At 33.8% G+C, this 10,131-nt stretch overlaps 1 protein-coding gene across 1 annotated transcript; it reads left to right on the forward strand.

The window, feature by feature from the left end:
• The first annotated feature begins 387 nt into the window (after positions 1 to 387).
• LOC131162668 (cholesterol 22-monohydroxylase CYP90B51) lies at positions 388 to 6,224 on the forward strand. The gene is made up of 8 exons (XM_058119274.1): positions 388 to 849; positions 971 to 1,295; positions 1,377 to 1,529; positions 1,681 to 1,947; positions 2,079 to 2,174; positions 2,317 to 2,395; positions 2,584 to 2,690; positions 5,541 to 6,224. Exons 1-8 carry the CDS (start codon positions 632 to 634, stop codon positions 5,796 to 5,798), a joined length of 1,503 nt encoding a protein of 500 aa, XP_057975257.1. The 5' UTR covers positions 388 to 631; the 3' UTR covers positions 5,799 to 6,224.
• Positions 6,225 to 10,131: the final 3,907 nt, after the last annotated feature.

Here is a 10,131-nt window from a genome sequence, read left to right on the forward strand (position 1 = left end):
ATAAAATGCCATGCAGCCTAGTTGATCAAATGATAAGAGTTGACCATACCCCAAATCATGATAATAACGGGTGTGGCCGTTCATCCATGATACGTATATATATATATATATATATATATATATATATATATATATATATATATATATATATATATTTATATTGGCGGTCGTCCTCACCCGTCACACACACCCGTCACTCTAGAATACCTCTAACTTATCTGTAAAGCCGAAACGATGTCATTATTGGACAGAAGCCATTATTTTATTAAAAAATATATAATTTTGGAGAAGTATAGGAAAAAAAAAATTCAAATTTTTTTTAATTGGTATATTCGCTAAAGGACAGAAAAAGAAGCCTATAAAAAGGCTTACAGGGTTCAAAGCTTCCATTAAGTTTTTGGTTTCTTCGAAACCACTGCTTAAGCGCCTTTATAACGCCCCAGAAAACGAAAGTTCCATTTTCCAAACTGAATATTTACACAGGGAGAGAGAGAGTTTATCAGAGAGAGAAAAAGTTGATTTTTGATTTCATTCTGTTTGCAACAAAGCAATTACGAGAAGCAACAAACAATCTGTGAGCAAAAGCGAAGGGTAGAGAATCTCAGTCAGCTGGTAGCTACCTGCAGCCTCCATGTCTGACTCTGAAGAGCTTGTTTTCTTCTTCTTGCTTCCTCCTCTTCTTCTTCTTCTCTCTGTTTTATTTCTGCGTCTGGTCAAGAGAAGGAAAATTACCGACCTCAATCTCCCGCCGGGAAATATGGGCTGGCCTTTTCTCGGCGAGACCATCGGCTACTTGAGGCCCTTCTCTGCTACCGCCTTAGGCGAATTTATGGACCAGCACATCTCAAGGTAATTAATTCATTAATTTACCCAAAATCAAAACGAAAGTACCCTACCCAGAAAAAGAATTGGGGAAAAAACAAGACCCATGTTGTTATTCAATTTTGTACTTCGTTGTGTTTTTCTGCAGGTTCGGGAAAGTGTACAGGTCGAATCTGTTCGGAGAGCCGACGGTGGTGTCGGCGGACGCCGGTCTGAACCGATTCATATTGCAGAACGAGGGGAGGCTGTTCGAGTGCAGCTACCCCAGCAGCATTGGTGGGATTCTGGGGAAATGGTCGATGCTGGTTTTGGTGGGGGACATGCACAGGGACATGAGAGTAATTTCACTCAACTTCTTGGGCCACGCCAGGCTTCGGACCCATCTCTTGCCTGAGGTCGAGAACCATACACTGCTCGTTCTCAACTCTTGGAAGGAAAATTCAACTTTTTCTGCTCAAGATGAAGCCAAGAAGGTGCTGAATAGAAATCATCTTTAAGTTTGATTATTACATATATGCGCAAATGGGTTTTTGAGAAATAGATTAAATTTGCAGTTCACTTTCAATTTGATGGCGAAACACATCATGAGCTTGGATCCCGGGAAGCCGGAAACAGAGCAATTGAAGAAAGAGTACATCACCTTCATGAAAGGAGTGGTGTCTGCTCCTTTAAATTTGCCTGGAACAGCGTACAGGAAAGCCCTGAAAGTAAGACGACATCAAACTACTTTACATATTTATCAAGTAATTAATGATTTTCAAGATCGAATTTTGAGAAAAAACGCTCCCCATCTGACAATAATTAAGTGTGAAATTGACAGATATAATAGTTCTCGGTTTTTCTTTTCTTTTTGAACAGTCTCGGTCAATCATTCTCAAATTTATAGAGCTGAAGATGGAAGAGAGGATGACGAGGATGAGGGAGAGGAAGGATGATAACGATTCGGAGGAGGAAGACGATCACGATCTCCTTGGATGGGTTCTGAAGCATACCAATCTGTCAAAAGAGCAAATCCTGGATTTGGTTCTGAGCTTGCTCTTCGCCGGCCACGAAACCTCATCGGTGGCCATCGCTCTAGCCATCTACTTCTTGCAAGACTGTCCAACCGCCGTCCAACAACTGAGGGTGATCATTCAATTCTTCTCAAAACCAATCTTTTAAAAATATTATATATTCAAAATATTAATGGCGATCATTCAATCTGACCCGTTTGATTACTTATGATTTACTTTTAATTTTTGATTTTCGGGATTCAGGAAGAACACCTTGAAATCGCCAGAGACAAAAAGCTGGGAGGAGACCGGAGGGAACTGAGTTGGGAGGATTACAAGAAGATGGAGTTCACCCAGTGTGTAAGCTCTCTTGATTAATTAATTAATTTAATTTAATTAATCAATAATATTTGAATTCAAATTTTATTGATTTAAAAGAGATGAACTAAAAATGAAATATTTTTTTTTTTTTGTTTGATGGGATTGGTTGAAAATGTGAAAGGTCATAAGCGAGACACTCAGGCTGGGGAACGTGGTGAGGTTTCTGCACAGAAAGGCTCTGAAGGATGTCCGGTACAAAGGTAGGACGGTCGGGGTTTGAAAATATTGGACGATGATAATAATAATAATATTATTAATATTATTATTTTAGTGAGAAAAAATTTAATTAAAGATAATTTTTTTTCAGAAAAATAAATAAACTAAAGCTGGTGGAGAAATAATTAAATCTGACATATGCTTTTTTAAATATATATATTTAAATTGAAAGGATATGACATTCCATGCGGATGGAAAGTGCTACCGGTGATCTCGGCCGTGCATTTGGATCCTGCTCTTTTTGATCACCCTCACGTCTTCAATCCTTGGAGATGGCAGGTCTTTCTCTCTCTCTCTCTCTATTTACTTGCTCTTGTTTTTCCTTTATGAGATTCACACATAGAAATCTTATTTTGTGTAGGTACGTTATGCTTGTGTTGGTGCGGTAATTTTAAATTTAGGAAGAAGTACAGGTTCATGTTGAAATATTAAAAAGTATTTTTTTTTTCTAAAGAAAATTAATTTTTTATATTTAGAAAGAAAATGAGAAAGACAATAATTAAGTTGCATTATAAATTAGTGGATTAAATTTTTAATTTTATGTCATTAATTCTTAATTTTTAAAAATATTTAATTATGTTCGGGAAAAATTATTATACCATCATTTAATATGAAAAAAAAAATACCATAAAAAGAGTACACACGATATATCATAGATAACAATAGTGTCATAGACTTATAGCAATTTTCCTAAGAATTTTAATTTATCAAATTACCACTCAATTAAATTTTAATATTAAACTTATAAAAAATAAATAATATTTCAAGAGAAATAGAATGAATTTTATAGGGAGAGGGGGTGAGTCTCGTGGGAAAACTTCTTTCGAGTAACAATTTTTAAAATTAACTATAAACTTACACATGCTATGTTAAATAACAAATTAAAGTTAAAATTGATCCAATCAAGGTTAATTTTTCACGTGCTAAAACATACTAACTAGGGCATTTAAGATTGATTTTTTGGGGTTAGCTGTCATGAAGAAAAATAGCGATTATTTTTTATTATTCAAACATATTTATAAACGAGTGTTCGAAATGAGTCACTATATTTTGTGGCCACCCGACAATTTCACGTAATTGCTCAGTACACTCCAAGATAGGAAGAAATTAGCACTTGGATCTATTAGCTCTGATACATCTAATGATATAAAGCTTAGCATGTGAAAAGAAAATTTTTAATAGTGCGTGATTGGACGTAAATTTGAAAGTACATAGGAAGTGGGTCTGATGAATAATAATATAGTTAGAGTTTAAATTTTTTAATATTTTAAGAGAATTAATTTTAGTTGGAGAGAGGAGCTAATAGGACTGCTGATGTACTTAATGACTTAGGTTATACATTAGGTTAATTGTATCGTTCAAGATTTTAGAGTACTGGTCAAAGTAGGTCGAATCATTAGAGACATATATGCAACACGTTTTATTATTTGAATTTAATTTTTTAATTAAAAATATAAAATTAAATCGTTAGTATTTTTCGCTAATACAATAATTGAGGGTCTATCTTTAGAGGACCGGTCAAAATAGTTAGGATGATTAATTATACGTATTATTACACTAATAGTTAATTAATTATTTAATAGTTAATTTGTGAGACATGCGGAGGGAGGAAACGGGTCATCAGGGAACGCAGTTCTTTCATCATAACCAATGCGACCGGCGGGTCCCACGGGATGACCTGTCGTGATCAATGACGGATGCCGGGCACTGTGCAGGGCTGGGTCCTACCTTTTTCATGAATAGAGAGGAGGGCCATGTGGGATGGGAAGGGTGGGGCCCGGAGGCGCACGTGCAGTGGGGGTGTAGGGTCATTACTCATTGCCTCATTGGTTAATAGACAATAGGGAAAGACTCTGGTGCTGCCGCTGCTGGTCCAGAGAGGAGAATACTGTAAGGGGCAATAGAGGACAAAAGGGTTGGGACAAGGCCGCGCGGCCCACGCCAGGCCCAATCGCAATACTCTTCGGCCCACGGGCCCTAATACCCACTTTTCCCTTTCATGCAACGTCCTTTTTTGCACCTCATCAAAGAGCTTCGGCCCGAAAGTGAACTTGGTCCCTCGAAAATAAAATGTCTCCATTTTTTAGGGAAGGGTAGTTTTGGCCTATTGCCTTTCTTTTTGGTTTGTATTAATTATATAAACAATAAAATAAGGCTGGGTTTGAGAGTATGGATATCCATTTTTGAATTTAGATTTTGATAAAATTGAATATAATTTTATACTATCTTTTATTTTAAAAAATTTTAAAAAAAATTAAGAGAGAAATCATTAAAAAAAAAAGAGATGCTGTTGGTACTTAAAAAATATATATAATTAACATTTTATTTTTTGCATTAAAATGGAAAAAAATTTCCTTCTTCTGTTTATTACTTTTTCATCCACTTGCAAACTAAGAATTAAGAGATAAATTATTGTTTAATAAATGAAAAAAGTAATATATATATATATATATATATGTATATTGTAATTATTTTTTTAAAAGAAAGAATGTATATCTATTTATATATAAACTACTTTTTTCCCCCCAATTCACAGCCCACCCCACATGCAAACCCTAAAAGCTACAGACAAATCAATCAACCTTATTCCCTTCCCACAAACATTTGACTACTTCTGCCCTATGCACTTTTCTTCTATATATATAATATAAAAGAAACAAAATACTAAAAACCTTATCTCTACCTCAAACAAACAAATCAAAGCAAGTCTTTTTCTACTTTACGGCCTATGAATATTTATAAACATAAATATCTATCTATCTAATTTACGTGACTAACTTTCTCTCCACACACGCAGTTTTCAAAATGGGAAGGAAAAAAAAATTCATGTCTATATTTAATTGATATATTTAAGACCAGTTAAGGGTTTTGGAGTTCATTATTTTTTTCGAATCAAAAATATTTTAGACGACAAAATTTAAGATAATTTTTTTGAAGGTCTTGGATGTAGATTTGAATATGGGTGAAAAGCAAAAAAAAAAAATATGAGATGAGAGCTGAATTATCTCTTGACCAAAAGGTGATGTTTAAATTAGCAAGACAGTTTTAATTTGATGTGGTTTATTATATTTTTTTATTTAATTTATATTGCCGAGTATAATCTTGTGTTGTCGCCGGCGGTTGGTACAGAACAACGGCAGCCGGGGAAGTGGGTCGAACTGCGCAAGCACGGCAGCGATAAACAATTTCATGCCATTTGGAGGAGGGCCGCGGCTGTGCGCCGGCTCGGAACTGGCGAAGCTGGAGATGGCGGTGTTCATCCACCACCTAGTCCTCAACTTCCAGTGGGAGCTGGCCGGCGCCGACCAGGCTTTCGCCTTCCCCTTCGTGGATTTTCCCAACGGCCTCCCCATCAGGGTCCGCTGCTGCGGCCAACCTTCCCTTTGATTCTCTCTCTGTTTCTCCATCAGTCTCTCTACTGGGTTTGCATTGTATGGCGTACGTGTACGTAGGTGCACGCATGAAGACGAAGGCCATAGATAGATAGATAGATAGATAAATTAATATTTAATTAATCAATTAGAGTTTTCACAGGTGTAGGTGATGAGGTAGTGTAGTTTCTTTTTCTTTTTCTTTTTGTGAATTTTACTGCGTAGGTTGTCATTCATATGAATTATTATTATTTTGAAGAAAAGGGAAGATAAATACAAAAAGATTTTTATTAGGAGTACTACTACATGTTTATCCTTTTCTTTTTTCTTTTTCTTTTTTAAATTCTCCTCCCTCTCAATATTGTAAATCTTAGACCTCCTCCCCTCTCTTATTTGAGGGACTTTGGATGTCCAGTAATTGATTATTCGATTATATTTGAAATGGTTTCACTTTTTTCCCACTTTGCTTACTTCAACATTCACTCTCTCTCTCTCTCTCTCTCTTAAAGCATAGTTTCTCCCAAACATTTGTGCATTCATAGTTTGGTTCATAATGCCTTTTAATATTTTGAAAATGTGATACTCGTAAATAAATTATTTTAAATTTAATGGGGTAATGACGAGTAATCTAACATCTTTTGTAGATAAATAATTTTCATAAAATATAGAAATCTCATCCTCCTATGGTTTGAATATGATGAAAATTGCATAAATTTCTTCGAAACTAGATGGTCGCCACCATTTTAGTCAATTGCTCAACTGAACCTTACCACCGCGTCTTATGTGCCTCGAATTGCATTCTACGTGCCTCCAAACCAATCCTACCTCACATGTCTTGACCCTATTCGAATCCATCTTCCAAGCATAGATGATCCGCCTCGACTTTTTCTATAATATCACTCACCCATAGTTACAAACCGGCGGCTCTGATACCAATTGTTAGCATCGAAGGAGTCCATGGGTAGCCTTGATACACATGAGTGAGCACCAACTTGATCTAAAAACTCAAACTTATTAAGTCTTGGACCCAAACATGCATGTATATAAGGTTCCATTATTCACTCAATTTTTTCAATGAGCGAGGGGTAAACTTACAAGTGAAATCCTCAATAGTGTATATCAATAAAAAGGTATTATGATGCTTAAAGTTTTAAGAATGGATTGAATTCGATACATAAAATTAGTAGATTTTTGTACTAAAAATATGATTACACATCAAGTAATTAATAATAATCTTGTTGAAATATATATATCTATCATGTATAATTTGTTTTTATTAAATTAAATATTAACACGGTCATTTCTCATACATTCTTAAAAATTTTATTACGAGAATTGAACAAAAATATTCTCACACGACCACGTCATTTCAAGAATAAAATTTATAAAAATGTAAAAAAGAAAAAATGATTGCACATGGATGTTTATTTGGTCACGGGTTGCTTTATAAATATTTCTGTATATGGAGATGGAGGGAGGTGGGAAAGATTAATGAGTGAGGTAAAAATCTCTTCAATTTAATTACTACAGCCGACCCTATCTTATATTATATATAATTCACTTTGCCACGCTTAAAAACTATAATCTTTTTTTAGAGAGCATATTTAATTTACGATGCATTGAATAATGCAGAAGACAGAAGGCACGAGGGAGGGGTGGCTAGCTATGGTATACCCACTTAGCCCTACGCAAAATGCCATTCCATAAAAAAGCATTACAAGTTTTAGGACCTAAAAAGAATTTATTAATGGCTCTTGCTCATGCCTATTTAGGAATTATTCTATTTGCCTGGTAGCTGTTTTTTGGCACACCTTTATTAAATTATTATTATTATTTTTTAAACTCTTCCCTAACCTTTAAATTACTAGCTACTAATCAGCATTGTTTTTTTTTTTTTTTTCCCCCATTGAGCAAGCATTTTTGGAATTTTGTACGAAACGTTTTCAACCATTAGAATTTGGAGTTTTCATGTTGAAGGGTTTCAAATTATTTAAACGTTATATGCTCTCATATTTTTGTTTTGGGATTGGTATGAACAATTCTCGCAATGGGAATGAACCACAAGTAGGTGTGGATTATATGGCGCCCAAGAGAGATGGTAAATTATTGCATGATAAAGATCTTCACAGATTTAAGCAATCAAAAGAATATTGCAGCACATAAAATCAAATAGTTAAGCACAACCAAGTTATAATGGTTCGATCAATAATGTGATACATCCGCTCATAATGGTTCGATCAATAATGTGATACATCCGCTCTACAAGTAACAAGTTAAGAACTCACTATAATAAAAAAGTAAAAAAAAAAATGTAGAAATATTTTTTTAAGTATAAGACTGTTAAATTAGAAAGGCTTCACTCAAGTCATGTTTGAAGAAGCTTTAACAATCTTCCAAACCAGGTAGAAACCTAGTCGGGCCAAAAAGGTACTAACAAATTGTGCTAAAGAACACTAGGACTACCTGTCTTTAAGGATTAAAAAACTTTAGATAACGCTTCTAGTATATCATATTGCATATGTCTTATGTTTCGTCTTGCTCATGAAGACCATGTGCAAATTTATTGGTGCAACCAACCAACCAAGTTAATGCAATAATTTAAATTTGGAGCTTTGAAACTCAAAGGGCAAAGCATGCTTTACATGAGACAACAAGAAATCAATTATTTCAAGACTCGACAACTATAGTCAATGTACAAGAAAGAAATTTTAAATTCAAATTTAGAGTAATGGGAACACAAAGAACAGCACATGCTGCTATCATAGACAGTGAAAGAGCATAATATTAAAAACCAATAACCATAGTTAATTTATAAGTAGTTAACTAAATACACTCAAATTAAGATATAATACCCATGTCGATGCTAAATAATTATAATTAACAGAATTTCAATAGCAACCAAATCATTCTCTGAATTTTCAGACAACAAACACAAAATAGGAGTATTAGAGAACAGATTCTCTTACTGCATTTAAGAAGGTACTTTGTGTTTATTGAAAGTATGACGTGTATTTGTAGGAGAACAAATTTACTTACTACATCTATTGGAACTATTTTGTGTCTATCAAAAGTATGATGTGTCTATTAGAGAATAGATGCACTTACTGCGTCTATAGAAGATATTTTGAGTCTAATGGGAGTATGACGTGTTTATTCAGAGTTTAATGAAGAAAACAAGCAAACTCAAATCTTATTATCAAACACATTCAATCATAAGATATAGTACAATTCTAATATTTTGAAGATTATCAAACAAACTTATTATAATAATACAAGCACACAAGGTGTTTCATAGTAAATTTCATGAGAATTTTATTTTTTGATCAAATTGTCCTCAGTATTTTGGCTAGATAAGCAATAATATTTCATAATATTATTACACGCTATTATTAAATTTCAATAATAAACTATTAACGATAAAAAATTTTAGGATGTGCATTTAATTAAGTACATATTTGAGTAGATTTTTTAGCTAAAGTATAATTATTTTATGTATTGTTTCTCTTAAATACATGTTTTTAGTAGATTTTTGTACCAAAATTGCAATTATTTACCTATAGTCTAAAAAGCTTCCAAGAGTTGGCTCAAACACACAAGAGCAAGCTACAAGGTTTTCTAGTGCTATGAGGTTTTTGAGTTTGAATTCACATAAAAGTCAATTCTTGATTTACCAAGAGGGAGCTATGGGTTGGTCACATCTTTCCCTAGTTTTGATACCATGAAGGAGAGTCCGAAGCAAGGTTTTAAAACTCAGACCGGACCGGCCGATCCAACCCAATCAAACTGGAACTGGCCATTATACTGGTCTAATCATATTAAAGAATAAAAAATTTCAAGAATTGACATCAACCTAATAGAACTCGAACAACTCAGTCTGAACCGGTAGAATGTAACCACTATGCCACCAATGTTTATTTTAAGGATAAAAAAAAAAAACTTTTGAAGCTATCAAGTAAAATCCTTAATCTATGATTAAGATTTTGAATGCAAAATTTTTAAACTTAGAAAAAAAAAATGTGTCATAAAATTTATATTTAATTTTATTCAAGTGCATAAAAATTGATATATATGAAATATGAAATTCATTCATAAACACAAACTTAAAGTAAATTTTAATTAGATCAAACAATTTCTCACACTTACTTTATATTAACTATTGCTAACTAATGATAATTAATATAATCACCATCACCATTAAATTCTCTTGATGATATATATCACTAGTTCCACCACCGGATCAACTGGTCTGACCGATCCAGTGACTTTGCCGGGTTTGATCATCGGTCCAATTTTTAGAACTTTGGTCTGAAGGGTTTCTTTGGGTTAGAATTTTGACAGCTCAGAAAAAG

Source organism: Malania oleifera, chromosome 1 (genome assembly GCF_029873635.1).
Source record: "Malania oleifera isolate guangnan ecotype guangnan chromosome 1, ASM2987363v1, whole genome shotgun sequence".
In the NCBI taxonomy this organism is placed as follows: Eukaryota; Viridiplantae; Streptophyta; class Magnoliopsida; order Santalales; family Ximeniaceae; genus Malania; species Malania oleifera.

What these genes read in the sequence shown, in the direction of transcription:
- LOC131162668 (XM_058119274.1), top strand. Translation starts at nt 632, where the DNA reads ATGTCTGACTCTGAAGAGCTTGTTTTCTTCTTCTTGCTTCCTCCTCTT. An exon ending in CTCAAGATGAAGCCAAGAAG is followed by an intron (nt 1,296 to 1,376) that starts GTGCTGAATAGA and finishes TTAAATTTGCAG; the next exon opens with TTCACTTTCAATTTGATGGC. An exon ending in AGATGGAGTTCACCCAGTGT is followed by an intron (nt 2,175 to 2,316) that starts GTAAGCTCTCTT and finishes AAAATGTGAAAG; the next exon opens with GTCATAAGCGAGACACTCAG.